Source organism: Odocoileus virginianus, chromosome 13, assembly GCF_023699985.2.
Source record: "Odocoileus virginianus isolate 20LAN1187 ecotype Illinois chromosome 13, Ovbor_1.2, whole genome shotgun sequence".
Lineage (NCBI taxonomy): Eukaryota > Metazoa > Chordata > Mammalia > Artiodactyla > Cervidae > Odocoileus > Odocoileus virginianus.
Window position 1 is genome coordinate 13,255,462 of NC_069686.1, and position 16,893 is coordinate 13,272,354.

General features: G+C 32.5%; 1 protein-coding gene across 1 annotated transcript in view; it reads right to left on the reverse strand.

The window, feature by feature from the left end:
* AGPS (alkylglycerone phosphate synthase) overlaps positions 1 to 16,893 on the reverse strand; it is a 138,537-nt gene that overhangs the window by 51,314 nt on the left and 70,330 nt on the right. Inside the window, exons 9-11 of the mRNA XM_070475984.1 lie at positions 15,202 to 15,327; positions 12,609 to 12,717; positions 3,871 to 3,998 (exon numbers count right to left, since the gene is read on the reverse strand). Coding sequence (XP_070332085.1) covers positions 3,871 to 3,998; positions 12,609 to 12,717; positions 15,202 to 15,327 — 363 coding nt within the window. The remainder of the gene's footprint in view (positions 1 to 3,870; positions 3,999 to 12,608; positions 12,718 to 15,201; positions 15,328 to 16,893) is intronic.

The following is a 16,893-nucleotide window of genomic DNA, read 5'->3' on the forward strand; positions in this document are numbered from 1 at the left end:
CAAACTTAAAAAACTGCTTTTGAACTTGTTTCAACACTCAGTGTTCCCTTCACATCTTGTAAAAAGATACTTGTCATTTTAAAACAAAACAGAAAAATATCACACGACACTAATATTCTGATTAAAAAACACAACTTTCCCCCCTTGAGAGGCTACTGTAGGAAATCTACTCTCTGAGAAAATCGAAAAAGCCATTAACCATCTACTGAGTAAAGCTGGAGATTCCACTGGACTGCCACTTATGAGGCAGCATCACATTAATCTTACACTAAATCTCCTTTCTAGCTCCTCAAAAGGCACTGAAGTACTGCAAGAGGGCAATTCCTCCCATGGAAAAGATCAGATGAGCGACCTTAATAGAATCCTTCTGCTGCCAGTATAAAGTTGCTTAATTCATTTCCTTCAGTAAGAATAGTGATAAAAAATATACACAGAGCCCACTTTGCTATTTGTGAACAATCATGTCCACTCCTTTCTGAAAGATACTCATCCAAAATACAGTTTCCCATTTCAAATGCAGCTTGAGTCTGCAAACAGTGCAAAAATGGAAACACTATGAAATGATAGTGAGGAATTACAAGCAACCAATTCATTATTCAATCAAGAGTTTGGCACAACCGTAAACCATGTACCATCTATTTTAATGGATCTTAGTTCTCTTGCTATCAACTGAACTTCCCAATCACAAATTGAACAACGACTAGTGCCAAAACCTGATAATTTTCTCACTTTTTCTGTGTGAAAATACTGTTACAAAGCAGGGAAGCATACAGTACTATTCTTGACACATGCAGTTTGCATACTCTATAAACTAATATAAAATGTGTGTAAACCATAATACATTTACTCATTTCCAGGAAAGGCAGATCCCTCTATATGTGCAGTATAACAAGAGTAAAAATGCAGTTTCCCCAAATAGTGGAATATCTCCAAATCCCACTGACTACTCTTGGCCACTGTTTCATTCATAAGAGCAATATTTGAGAATGAAATATCTATCTAGGCTTTTCAATCAGTTTCTAGTAAGGCAAGCTTTCCAGTTACATAGTATTTTTGTCTCTAAAAATTGTCTATTACTAATTATACAGAACAAAATTATTAAAACTTTAGAGTGGAAAGAACATTTCAATCAACCATCACCTTTATTTATATCAAGACAGATATATACACATATATCCAATATAGTTTTCTGTAGTGAATTTAGATTATGGTCATATTGTGAATATCCAAACAAATTTTTTTTTTAAAAGAGCAATTTTTATTGACTTACTCAATGATGAAGAAAAACCTCATCACCTGCCTTTTATTAGCACAAATGGCTCTTATCTGTTACTTTCTATCAGGAGCATATTAAATTGTAACAAAAACTGCATCAAATTGCACCATTTATGTTTAATTAACTTCCAATTTTAGTGAAATTAGAAATTCAGGATTTTGACAAATTTGTACACCATTTCTCATTAATGAAACCTAAGACAGAATTACATTTGAGTATTTGTAACATGGAAAAGCAATAGAGCACTCAAGCATAACATACGTCTACTTCTATCCCAAAGATCATATAACAACACTTCAAGTTTATTAAATCTGGGTTCTGCAGAGTGGAGACATTGTGAGGGGTGGAGCTGGCCAACACAGGCGGAGTGTAAGCTCATTAAAATCTTTTATTGAAAATATAAACAAACTAGACTAGTTTCATAAATTCTATAATTATTTTTAAAAATCTAATTTTGCATCCATAGTTATTTTACCAGAAAAAAATGGAGGCAACAGGCAACAATGGTCAGTTAAAAACATATCACTGAAAATCTGAATGAGAGAGACAATATAAACTATCTTTAATAATAAAGTTCTTCTTGAAGGGGATATAGTCAGGCCTGACTAAGATGAAAAGTAAATATAAATAAAAGTGCTTAACACAAAGAATAAACTACAGTACAAAGTAAAAATATTAGAATAAAAAAAAATCTCACTAAGGAAGATGTGAAGTTAATCAGAAAATATAATCTATTTATGGAAAACATTGTATTTTATTTTGATTTTAAATGGTGAATTTATGGTTATTTTCTTAAAAATAAAGAAAAACAAAAAACCCTAGCTTCCCATTCTTCTAGGTATGAATTCACAAGCAAAAAAACCATAAAGCTCTTCAAGTACTTCTTTTGCTTCTTAATACCTGGGGTATCTTAAATTTAAAGATGGCCTTGGCCTTTAAGTGATGGAAGGTTTCAGCAACAAGTTACCAGAATACAGAACTTGACTGCTCAGCGCTCAAATGTTTACTCTTAAACTTACTCCCACTCCTCCCCTCGATAATCCCACTTATACTAAATATTACTGCCATCTCATCATTTCAGTAAACATAGCATAACACTCACACATTTTAGCTCTCTAACCGTAACACAATACCCTTGAAGTCTGCATGAACCAGGAGCTCTTAGGCAAGCATTCCAGCAGCGTTCGCCTCTGTGTCAACACCACCAAAGCGACCTGCTGCAAGTTCAAGAACGTCCGCGCTAGGACTATACACACTTCTTTCAAAACTCTCCCTTCACCTAAGGGTAAGACAACCAAGATTAAGGGGCCTATGGATAAATCGATGAGAGAAGCAGCAATCCAATGACAAGCAACTGAAGATACCAGGGATTATAAAAATTACCCTTGTCAACTGTTAGATTAGGTGATCATACAGTTGGACTTTTTAAAGTGGGAAACTCTAAGAATGACTGTCTCAGAAGGCAAGATTGAGTGAATGGAAAAAGAACACTGGCAATGGTAAATATATAGGGAAATATAACACTTTTTTTAACTTTTTTTATTCCTTTAAAACATTAATAGTGGTTTGGTTCTCTTGGGATGGTAGGAAGGTAAGGCCCAGTACTTTATGAAGTCCACAATGAATATGGAGCACTTGCCAGATAGCATTTCTTTTCCTCATCAGATCCTCCCTCCATCCTATTCTGGATACCAGGAAGCTGACCTATATATATGGTTCACATAAGAGAGCTCCCTTGCACTCAAAATTCAAGTGGGTATAGCTGATGGGAAGTATGAAAGAAATTCTATGGGTTCAGAGAAAGCAAGAAGAGGCTGGACCTTCTCCCTGCTGGGAAATGTTGAAATAAAATTTTTCATTATAGCTCAAACCATTAACCAAATATCTAAAGAAACGCAAGAATTTCAAAAGTGATACACACAACTAAACACAGAAATAAAATTACTTGGCATCATTTACTCTTTTTAAAACCCTTGACAATATATTCCTTTTTTCAAAAAAAGAGAAAGTGGGAATTCTTCTTAGCTTATATCTAAATATGTTATATTCCTATATACTATACTATATTATGTTACTTAATTTAAGATACAGCTTCGGTAATATTATAAACAAGTAAGGCCTAGTAGCAGTACATTCTAAGAACTGATGAAGTTTGATTACTTATATTTAATTTCTATATTTTGGGGCCATTGACATTCAGCCATTTATTTTAATTTCAATAAATATCTTAATTTAAGAAAAATGCAACATTACTTCAATTAATCATAAAATATCTTACCCAAAAATAACCTGAGAAAACATTCAATAAAAGGCAGAATCCTTTGAAGCCATCAACACAGGTACATACCTTACCTTGGCTTAAAATCAAATAGCATTCTTTAAATCAAGAAATAGGTATATAATTACTGAAAGAAATAGCAACTGAACTGAAAGGAATGATTTTACAACATTACCTTTCCATACAGAACTGGGTAAAAAACCACAAATATAACACAACTAAATATGAAGATTATATGTGACATATCAAAATCAATTATGCAATAGAATTTTTAAAATATAAATGTATACGGGTAGGGTTTTGTTTTTGTTTTTACCTGTTTTGCAATTTCTCTTAAACAGGCTACTCCTTGTTCAAAATTAGGGAAAGCTACTGAGCCATACTTTTGGTATTCAGGAATTGGTCTGATTTTTATTGTAGCTTCTGTTATCACACCAAGAGTTCCTGAAAAAGAAGGGGGAATATCCAATATATCACATGCCAATTTTCTAAATCATATTTAAAATTATTTTATCTATTTATTCTAATAATTTATTCTATTACTCGTATTTAAATCTATTTAGTCTATTCTATGTGGGGAAAAATGGCTACTCAATCTTCCTAGAAAAACAACTAAGCAAATTTTATAATTTCTTAAAAGAGGTCTCTGGAATACATTTTTCTCAGTTATGTATAAATATTTTAAAACAATTTAAGGTAAACTTTCTCCAAGAAGGTTAATTTTAAATAGTTTTTAAAGTATAACAACCTGTTAAAATTTTTAAAAAAATCTTAAAAGCAACAGGTTTGCATAGCTCATATGCATTCAAACAAAGGTATATTTTGATATTTGAGCCTATTTTGATTATGACAATTTACTGGGGTGAAAAGAACCTAATTTTCTATGAGAATTTAAGATGACATTTTCTATGTCATTTAAGATGACAGAAGAAATTAGACTATCACTTTGCCTTTTTTTCCTAAGAATTCATAGAAAGAAAAGACAAAGACAGTATTCAGATGTCCTAAGAAGAAACAAACAAACAAAAACCCCAAATATTTCAGAGACAAAAGTTATCAGTTATCATAAATAGCTAACACAAAAGGACCATTAATGAAACAGATATCCTTTTCTTTATCACACAGAGGAGTGGAGGACAAATCAGAGAGGAAAAAAACAAGTTAAATGTAACTAATATGATTTAAACATCTATGCTAAAATATTTGAAGAACCATGGTTAAAAATAATGTATTAAAAAAGCCAAGCTTTTCAAATCAGTGCTTTCTAATTTACAAATGATATAAATTATTCCTAATAATATAAAGTAAATTTTCTGAGAATCATGAAACAAAGAACAAAAGGGAAATCTGAAGTTGTAGAACTTAATAACACTAGAAATGTTAAAAATATCACAAAAAACAATAAATTTATAATATATCTAAAATATCAATACGTAATACAAGATTAAAAACTACTATGAATCCACAAAAAGTAAGCTATATTATACCACATTATGCTTGTCACACATACAAATGATTTCCTACTCAGACAGCAAATACAAACCTATTTTGATTTGTAAATCACAAAAGCTCTGCAAGATTGGCCTATTTAATACCTGAATTAAAAACAGATGTGATCTCACTTTTATGTGGAATCTAATAAAAATAATCAATAAACATACAGCAAACTTATAGTAAAAGACATCAGATTTGTGGTTACTGAGGGCAGGGGAAGGAAGAATTGAAGTGGTCAAAAGGTACAAAGTTCCAGTTATAAGATAGATAAATATCAGGGATGTAAAGTACAACAAAAGAACCACAATTAACACTGCTGCATGAGATACAGGAAAGTTGTTAAGAAAGTACATCCTCAGAGTTATCACAAGGACAAGTTTTTTTTCCTTTTCATCTTATCTACATGAGATGATGGATGTTAACTAAACCTACTGTGGTAATCATTTCACAACACATGTAAATCAAACCATCATGCTGTACACTTAAAACTTATACAGTGATATATGTCAATTATTGTTCAGTAAAACCAGGGGGAACAGTGGGAAGAACCTCTCCCAAGCACAGAAAAAAATATCAAACACTAACCCTAGGAACTATCCCTTCTAAGGGATACATTTTAAATGGATAAATTTTGTAAAATTTAAACAGGTAAAGTATGTAAATTTCTATCTCAGTAAAACAAAGGAAACTTCAGTTACCTTTTTAAACAAGGAACCATACATTTTACAAATAGCGTTACTTTTAAATAGCTATCTTAGACTACAGAAAGAATCTAAAAGAACTTCTAAACCTATGCCAGAATGGAGACAAGAGGCTGACAGGCAGATTATTAGTACTATGCTGTCTCCTCACCCAGCAACACAGAATTATCTATTACATCTATTCTTTCTTACGAAGACAAGTAGTATTACTTTAACTTTTAAAGTTGCTAATTTTCTACCACTATTCTGACACCATCCCTAAGCTTATTTGTAATTCTTTCTACTCTTTCCAACGTTTAGAAGTTCTTGGTAGTCTTAAAATTAATACCTCATGCTGAAAGTTATTTCTACAAATAAACTGAAATTTTTCAGACATAAGCTCCTAAAGACATGAATCATCTTTTCTATTTATTCTAACCTATCCACAGACTACATAAAACTTTAATACTCGCTCAAACTCAAAAGTGACCAGGTTAAAATTCATTAAGGAAAAGGTCAGTATAAGCCTTGATTTCAGACAGGTAAATTTCTCCATTTAAAACTAAAGTTGAAACTCCCAACTTTTTACAAAATATTTCTTTACATTTCAGAAATAAATCTCTTTGAAAATATTTCTATAAATTACTGCATAAGATATAACCTAAATATAATCCAAAGGAAAAATTCAAACCATTTAAAAGCCAGTCAATAAGGATCTGCTTTAATAGAACAGAGTACATTCCAGGAATGTTGTATCAGGTAGCTAATGAAAAGAATGCTGCTACTGCTGCTGCTGCTAAGTCGCTTCAGTCGTGTCCGACTCTATGCAACCCCACAGACGGCAGCCCACCAGGCTTCCCCATCCCTGGGATTCTCCAGGCAAGAACACTGGAGTGGGCTGCCATTTCCTTCTCCAATGCATGAAAGTGAAAAGTGAAAGTGGAGTCGCTCAGTTGTGTCCGACTCTTAGCGATCCCATGGACTGCAGCCCACCAGGCTCCTCCGTCCATGGGATTTTCCAGGCAAGAGTACTGGAGTGGGTGCCAATGCCTCCTCCGGATGAAAAGAATGAAGTGCTTCTAAATGTGATGGTTTGGAGTGAGCTCTACAAAATTCAGCACAAAGCAAAGAGTAGTAAACTCCCATTTGTGCTTTTAAAAACATATATATGCATGCTTATATATAGCAAAAGTGTTTACTCTGGGCAAGGGAGATGCCTAAAAGACAAGGATAGAAGGCTGATTTTTCCCTATACATCATTTAGTACCTTTTGAATTTTGTACATATCTTAACTTTGTACATGTAATTACTTGCTCAAAAAGTTAACACACATACATATAAAACATTAGCAAACTCTCTTTAAAATTCTAATCTTACATCAAAATTCTAAGGTATTAGTTAAGGAGTGACCATGCCCTAAATTTCTGCACAGCCATATTGCCTCGTATGTATAGTAGGTACTCTAAAGCAGTAAAACCCACTGTAACACTAAGTAATATTAAAAAATAAAAACTGGTAAAATGAGACTTTACACTGTTGCAAGATTAATGAAATGACCAAGGTACGTCTGTGCAACTATCTAGCTATGAGTTCTGCAGCAGGAGGGGGGGTTGAGGGGGTCCCCACTTTAAAAGGAAACTCCATCCAAGTCCCAAATGCACTCTGACTCAGGGCAGTTCTTCCACACAGATCTATATTCAAATTAATCCAATCACAAAAGTTTATATCTAAATTCACTTCATCAAAAGGCTCATTTCTGTTAGGCTTATTGATTATTTTTATTGATCTTTATTATTTATTGATTCTTTTGCTCTGGGAATTTTATGTCAGTGGAGTGATATAAAACTACTTAAGATTACCTATCACTTGACTATTTGCACATTATACTAATATTTTATACCCACTTTATATAGTCGTAAACAACTCCATAGCAAAGTGACATCATAGATGTCATTCACTTTTTCAATAAAAATATGCTGCCGTAAATTTAAGAATTTTCTGTTCTACGTTAAAATATAATGTTCTTAGGAAAACTGAAAGCTTCAACTACTATCTAATAAAAATGCAAGTATTTGCTGGAAGTAAATAAAATCTTTCATAATTTGAAAATATACCTTCAGATGACTTCAGGACTGAGAAGAATGTTAGTCATTTGATTCTGAATCTACTCCTCCCCACCCCCAACATGAAAATCAATAGGGAAAACAGAAAACCACACAGGACACACACTTTAGTATTAAAAGGAGACAAAATATACTATGACCTTCAAATTATTCATAAGTAGAGATAAAAAGTAAAAATTCCAACAGACGTTTTACAATCTTCCAGCTGCTACAAGAAGAAAGTAAGGGGTGAGAAGTGGGCGTGGAGGAGGGTTAGAAGACTCAAGAAAGACTCCTTAAGATAGACTCTTTAAGACTGCTTGAGAAAGAATGAAAGCAGCAGAGGACTTAAACGAGGCAGACACGAAATCAACCCCAGAAAGAAAAAGTGCAGCAATAAACCCGAAATACTATATAAAACTTGTTAATCTAATCCATAACGCTGGCTCTCCATAATCCTGGAGGGGTTTGAAGATGGAACCAGAAATGACACCCTTGGAGAAGTAGGGGAAGTATTTTCAAAGAAGCATCAACTTAGAGTAGTGTAGTACTCCTTGGAGACAAGGTAGTGAAGGAAAAGACTAAAATTAGGAGAAAAATTAAAGATCTGAAAGAAATAAAAAACACAAGATATGTCATGGCTTCTGCCACCAAAAACACCACCATTCATGAAGCAAACAGCACAAAAGAGAGTATGTGACAGAATAGAACACTCTCAAACTAGGAACCCTTTCCAAGAAATAAACAGGAACAGAAAAAAAGCAAACCAAATCCAAATAAAACTACTTTAAAAAGGTCAGAAAATGCAAATAAAAGCTTTTCCACTGATGAAAAGCTCCCCTGACAAAACAAGCAATGATCCTGGAGAAAACCATAACACAACTTTTCAAACTCCATTCAATATTGTCAAATAAGCACTTGACGATATGAAAAAAACACTTGAATTCGAAATATAAACACTAAAAATGTAAATGGACAAAAAACAAGAAGAAATGAAATAAAAGATGACCCAACTCAGGTAAGAAACAGAACAACAAAAATGAAGACTAGGCTACAAGGAGGAGAAACAATAGATTCAAGTGAAAGCTTAACAGGGGGCATTGAAGAAAAGCAAGAAAATAACCAAGTGAATGAAAATGATATTAAGAAAGAAGTTGAAGGAAAAAGATTGAAAAATCATGGCTGAAATGGCAAACAAGCAAAGAAAGTCAGACAAACATACAATTGGTATCCCTGCAAAAGAAAAATTAAAACAGTGCAGGGAAGGGGGAAATGTGCTCCAAAATCCTACTACTCAACACTACAATCCCCAAAAAACCTTTACAGAAATAAAAGACCAGCATATACACACAGAAAGGGTCCCTGGATACCAGAGTAAAAGTAAAATAAACTTTAATGGGGAAAAAAAAACAAACAAACACCATTCTTAGTGCCTCCAGGCAAAAAGACAAGAGAATTGGCATCAGATTCCTCAAAACAGCACAGAAAACCAAAGCAACAGTGGTACAGTATTTAAACAAGGAAACAATGTGTGACACATGAAAGTCAATGAAGCTGTCATGCAAGTATCAAGGCCATAGAAAATAGTTTAGAACATTCCCGAACTCATGGGATATACAAATATGTCTTTCCTGAGGAAATCTACTAAAAGATGAGCTTTATTTAACCAAAAGATGAAGTAAAGTAACACAGAAGGACCGACAGTAAGCATTTCATCCATTTCATTTTAGAGCAAAGACTAAAACAAGGGTGGGCAATGAGTTAAAAAATAAAAAATGTGCTTTTAAGCCATTTTTCAAATAATAGAGCAAGTCATTATAAATTACTAGTAAATTCCATATATAGGAAAAGAATGAAAAACATTTCAAATGCTTTATTATATTTTTAATTATATTGATCAATTTATATGATATATAAAATGGGAGGAAGTTGCTTATCCAAAAAATCATTATGAAAAATTCATAACACAAAATGACAAAAACATTAAACTTAACTTGGTTATTCACATGTGGAACTTAGTAGGATAGGGAGAAATAGGTTTTTTATAATAGTAATGCTTTCAAGGTTGTCATCAAATGACTTCCTTCATGGCTCAGACTGTAAAGAATCTGCCTGCAATGTAGGAGACCAGGTTTGATCCCTGGGTTGGGAAGATCTAGAGAAGGGAATGACAACCCACTCCAGAATTCCTGCTTGGAGAATTCCATGGACAGAGGAGCCTGGTGGGTTACAGTCCATGGGGTCGCAGAGAGTCAGGATACAACTGAGCCACTAACACAAACATAATGCTTTCAAGGCTGTCATCAAATGATTTAACTACAGCAAAAGAAAATACTTTCTAAAGCTCAAGGAAAAGTGTATGATTCAAATTTAAGGCAGGAGGTTATTAGACAGTTCAAAATAGCAGAAAAAACAGTATTGCTATTAAAGAGTATGATTTCACACAAGTTTACCTTCTCAATCAAGCTGTCTCCTGGTCTATAGTAAGATGACTCTATATTCACATATATACAGAAATGGCGACCAGGGACCACAAATATACTTACAAAGATCACTGATGCAAAAATAATAAACAGTCACAATAGTAATAAATTTAACATTTTCTGAGTACTTACTATCTGCTTATAAACTGTGTGGCATAATCTCATCTGACCCTCCCAAAAGGCTTATGAATACTTATGATACTTTTATTATCCCCATTTTACAGCTGAGGACACTGGGCATAGAGAATCACCTAATTTACACAGTCACAGAAATATAAGTGGTGAAACCAGGACTAAAATCCAAGTCTGAAAGATTTCATGGTTCATGCTCTTAGATCAGTATGGCATTCTGCATGGATCTTTATAATAAAATCTCATTTAAATACAGTAATGTACCCTAGTACATATGCTTTTTAAAAAGTAAGCAAAGATATACAGTTTATTATAATAAGTTTGCTTTCCTTAAACTCATACAATAATTTACTATTGAGGTACGAGGCAGCCCAGCGTTTTGGATAAAGTTCAAACTATTTTAAAAGGGATAAAAGACCAGATTATCTCTTCAGCCACCCTGTAATCCTTACCACTCCACCTCAACCTACAGTCTACTCCACCCTACAATTAAATCTTCCAGTCCTACTGAAAAGCTGGCACCCTCAAAAGGCAGACACAGCACTTGCTCACTTGTAAGTCTGCTCACACCAGTTCTCTCTGGAGGGCAACTCCTTCCCCGCCTATATTCCTGCAACTCTGTCTAGAATTATTTTCTCATCGCCCTTGAAGGACCATTTGAGGCATGACCCCTCTAAGGAAATCTGCCTAAGCATGCATCTACATGACCTTTGTCTGTGTATCTCTTCTGTTTATATCTATCATAAAATTTATCTTATTCTGTTAATAATTGTCAATTATTATCTGTGCCCTTGAGTGTTCCAGCACAGTACCTAGCAATCAGAACTTTTAAAATGCTAACTAATGGGAGAAAAAAATGTCTGATGTGGTTACTTGAAAAGATAATTTATAGGGTTGACTCCAACTATCTATATACCAACAGTAAAACTAATAATTATCAGTTTTAATACCTATTATTCAATTTGAGATTTAATAAGAGAAAATTATATTTTTTTTCAGTTAACTCTTAGATGATAATATGAGAAGTTCCAAAATTATACTTTTAAGAGAACTCTATTATTTTAAAGGAACATAACATTTTGTTTTTCTCGTCAAAAAGAGAGTAAATCGGTGAAATACCTTGACAAAGGTCTGTCACTAATTATCATGAAAAGTATCTAGGCTATTACCACTGGTCATCATAACTTAACAGATGACTTTCAGTGCATTACTAAGACACATAATTTGTAATTTTTTTCCTTGATGCTACCATCAAAAGTTAGAATTATGCCCTAAAATCCTAGCTTATTATAAGTGCTCTTTTATCCATGAATATAGATATATGTTTTGAAAATCTTTTTAACAACTTGTACTACCTTCTGACTTTACTAATGAGTTCCTCTGGTAATGTAGAAACACTTTATTTCTCTAAATTTAAAGGATAACTACCCCTCTCTACCATCCTAAGAACTGAAAAATATGCCTACCTTCACCTTATCCATAAAATTCACAGTGTCTACGTAACAGTTTGCAAACCAGAAGGAAGGCTAGTTTTTGGTCCTTTTTCTGATAGATACAGAAATTAAATGTTTTGCATAAAATGAAAAACTATATTCTAACCTACCCAGTATTAAGTAACCAAGCAAAGGACATGACTTAAGCGAAAAAAATAAAAGACCAAGAAGTTGGAAAAGATGCAAATTTTAAATTTCACTTCTTAAAACACCAAGTAGCAAATAACAAAAGATAAAATCATAGAAAGACAATAAGAAATACAATAAGAAAGACAATAAGATAATACTTTATTAATCCTTTCCTCTTGATAATTCAGAGATTAGGGAATATCACACCATAAAATATTAAAGCAAACCATTTTAAACCCTAACAACTACTCCTGCTAAAACTGATTCAAAACTCTAAAAGAAAAATAAAATAACACCAAAAGGACTAAGCTGGCTCTAAAACCATAAAAAAGCAAAATGCAGGAGAAAGTTTAATAAGATATTCTCATAATAAAAATTTATGAAGTACTAAATTAAAGCAATAAAACTTAAAAAAACACCATTCTTTAAATACACAAAACATGTCTTTCTTTCAAAAATCTGATATCACAATATCACAAATTTTTACAAAGTTGAATCACTAACCTGTATTTTTTCATAATAAATTTGCAGTTATATTTACCTTCAGATCCCATGATGAAGTGATGGATATCAGGGCCTGTTGACATTCGAGGTCCTTGACAGCTTTTTTCTATTATACCTCTAGGTGTTACCATTTTTATATGAACCACCTGTTTAATACAATGCATGATGTAAATTCTAGATATCTGTCAGTGAATGTTGTTTGTGTGGGTACACACACCCTATATATTTATATAAAACACTATTTTTAAAATACTGGTTTAAGTGACAAATGGTGATTCCCTTCAGAATTCTAATATCTTTTAGTAATTATTAGACTAAAAATAAATTTTATATAACTTTAAAAGAGGGAAAAAAGATTCTAAGATTGTTATTGGTCTAGGAACATTCAGTCTTAAAAACTGAAAAACAATTTCTTTAAACCAAAGTTACTCTAGGGTTGTCCATGTGGTAAAGAACTAAAGGACAGGAAAAATATGCAATGATCATATTTTAATGGGTTCATTCTTTCACTCATTTAACATTTATGAAGCACCATTATGCATGTCAAGCACTATTTAGATGCTTAGAATTCTAAGAAAAGATTTATTCTTGTCTTATTCCCACCTTCAACTTATCTACTTTACCCACTCAGTAGAAAAGAATGAAGTATTAATTTTGATCATATCAAAATTGGGATGAAGAGATGTGGTGATTGAGTTAAAAAGAGGAGGAGAGATATGTGTGAGACATGTCTCACACATGTGAGAAAATCATTGTCGGGAGAGGGTCAATCAAAAAATATTCCTCAGATCTGACTCAGAAATGGTTAGGTAAAACCCAACACATTCTTAGGATGGTTTTTTGATGGATAAATAAAAATAGAGTATGTATTGTTGAAAGAAATGAACAAAGGATGTAATTAAACAATTTACAAAATAAGAAAAATTGCCAATAGGACATTTTAAAAGTTTATTCTTACTAACAAAGAAATACAAAATTATATGACAAAAACATAAATAAAAGGTCTAGTAAAATAAACATTCTCATAGTGCTAGTAAGAATGTCAAATGGCACAAGATATCTAAAGAACAACTTGGTTATAAGGGTCCAAAGACATAAAAACATGCTTGATCCAACAATTCAAACTCTAGGAACTTACCCAAAGAAAATGATCAAAGATGTATGCTAAAGAAATTACTACAAAGGATATGTTTCCCTTTATTTATTTCCATAATTCTTAAATAAAATGTAACTTAAATATTCTTTTATAGGGAATTACTTTACTAAATCACAAATTATCAATGAAAGAGAATTATATGCAGTTTTTAAAACTAGTGATGCAAATCTATGCTCATATACATGGTAATGTATTGATAATATAGTTTAAAGAGCAGATTAAACACAGTATGATGCTTTTTTATAATTAAAACTAGATATAAACATGCAAATATATATATTAAGATGTGTACTTATAATTTGTGGCCCTTAAGTAACCGTAAAAAGGATTAAAACAAATTGCATGCTTTAGCAGTACTAAAGGTAGCAGTCTATCAAATATGCTTAACTTTGATAACACTTTTAATAATTCAATAGCAGAAGGATCAAATTCTCTCCTCTGAAACTGAATTTGTTATCTTAACTGCAAAATGAAAAATATGATTTCTAAAATATCTTCAATTAAAGATAACGTAAATATTTTTAAAGTGTTCATTATAAAGACAAAGTCTTAAATTGTTGGGTGTTAACTACAAAGAACCAATATATTTTATCAATAATTTGATATTTCTATCAACAAAGACAATGAAAATACTATAATGCTAGAGTTGAAAAACAAAGTTAAACAGCTCTAAGAATAATGTAAGGAATACCACATTAATAGTCTCAAAAACTATCTTTCAAATTGTTATCAAAATATTGATGATAAAGGGAACTAACATGTATGAAGTACCTATTACATACCAAGATTCCACTAAGAGTTTTCATTTTATGTCCTTTATTCCTCATAGCAATTCTACACAACAAATAACATCATTCTATTTTATACTGTAGGAAATTGATGTTTAGAAAGATGAAACAATTTGCACAAGGTCACACAATTAATCACTGTAAAAACTACAAATGGAACAAATGATACTGAATTCCTAGCCAGGATGCCTATCACACTAACTCTCAAGAGCAATGACACCAGGTCAGTGAAAACAAAGTGATGTGTACATAAAACATTACACTAACTAGAACATTTTCAATTGGGCTCTTTAATTCTACACAGAAACTTTTTTTCAGAAAAATAAATATAATATCTCATAAGGCCAAAGAATAGTAATGACAGACCACCTAACTAAATAGACTAAAATCTTGGTAGAGTTGAAGACTAAGGTGCCAAGTCTTGCAAAATAAAATTCATATGTATTTATAAGTCAGATAAAACATCTACAAAGCTTAGATATCATTCACTCAAAAAGAAGCATTCTTAAATGACCACAGTTGTGTCTTTTGACTGTTTGGATTATAATGCACAGTCAGTGTTATTATAATCAAATGGGGTATACTTTTGAGGGGACTCTTCAACTCAAATTTTAACAGCTTAACAACCTTTAATAATAATCTCTATTGACCAATCAATTATTTTATAGTAACTAGAAAAAATTTACCAAGTCCTCAATATTGCCATAGATATTCTTCTTCATGCCTGATGCTCGAGTAGATAACCATCCTCCCACAGTGCTGAATTCCAGGGAATCTGGTTCATGACCTGTACAATAACCACTTTCTTTAAGCTGAAAAACAAAAATGTAATATTTTACCAGTGAAAATGGCTCCATATCACACAGCACTCAACACATTAACTCCTTCCACATTAGAATTTCCATATGTCTTTTCTATCTGGACTCATTAAAACCTAAATAGATAAAGAAATACTTTCATCATACTTGTCCAAAAATATTTTTAGCTTTTGCCTAGTGGAAAACTTCACAAAACTGAAAACTATGAACCAAGAGGCAGCTGTATTTTCCACAGGCTCACTGGGCAATCATACTCCTTACATTCTTTCATTTAAAAGACAACTACCTTTCTTACTTTTTATTCCAACAAAGAGACAATTTAAATACTTATAGAAATCAGATTATACTTAAATAAGTGCCAAGTTCACCTGAACACTTTCAATAAATAAAGCACTTAATCTCTTATTTTCCCTATCCTAATATAATCTGCAGCAGGCCTGCAGAAAATCTGAGCAAATTGCCTGTACTTAAATCTCTCAAGGAGTCATGTGTTTTAATGTACAGCCATCTGGCTAGGTTTCCTGCATGTAATACCATCACTTATTTGTGATGCAGATCATGCATTCCTGTACATTAAATAGTCACTTGTTTCTCATTTTTCTATATTAGCTTAGCTTTGCCATCTGCACAGCACCTGAGGTTGAATGGATGCCCTTTACTGCACCACCACCAAAGCCATTCCACCGAAATCATTTTAAAGGCTCAGCCATCTCATGTTGAACGGCACAGACACCACCATCTGCATACCCACTGTCTACTGCACTCAAGCCCATCAATCTGTGTTGACCATTTTGATAGTCATCCAATTAAGCAACTGTTTCTATTTTTCAAGTAAGCCATGCAGAGATGTAGAATGTGTCAGTTGTGTTTATAATATGTATGTGTGTATTTAAGTATCGTATGCAAGTTATAATCCAAAATTTGAAAGTCAAGTAGGCTAAATAGAATTTGTTAGCTTCTGCAGATATGCAATGCAAATTATTTATCATGTCTAATTTTGTTGCTAGAAAACAGGATTTGAAAAGACATTATTACATAATAGAATTTTTCACTAAACATTCAATATGTTTATTTAATTTTAAGAGGTAAATAACCACTCATAAATAAGTAGCTTAAATACAAAACTGAACATTAAAATCAAGATTATCAGACCAATATACTTCCCTAACTCCCCAACAATCTTTACTCATATCCTAACAATCTACATTCATACTATGCTGTGCTCAGTCACGTCTTGACTCTTTCTGACCCCAGACTGTAGCCTGCCAGTCTCCTCTACCCATGGAATTTTTAATGCAAGAACACTGGAGTGGGATACTATTTCCTACTCCATATTATTTACTCTCAAAAGACTACTGTCTTTCAACTTTTCTGAAGGTAACAAATACACACACATACACACACATAGAACTCTTGAAACTAAACAAGAAAAAATCCAATTAAACAATAGACCAAAGATCTTAATAGACATTTCACTGAAAATAGTAAATAATCATATGAAAAGATGTTCCACATCATATGTCATCAGTTCAGTTCAGTTCAGTCGCTCAGTCATGTCCA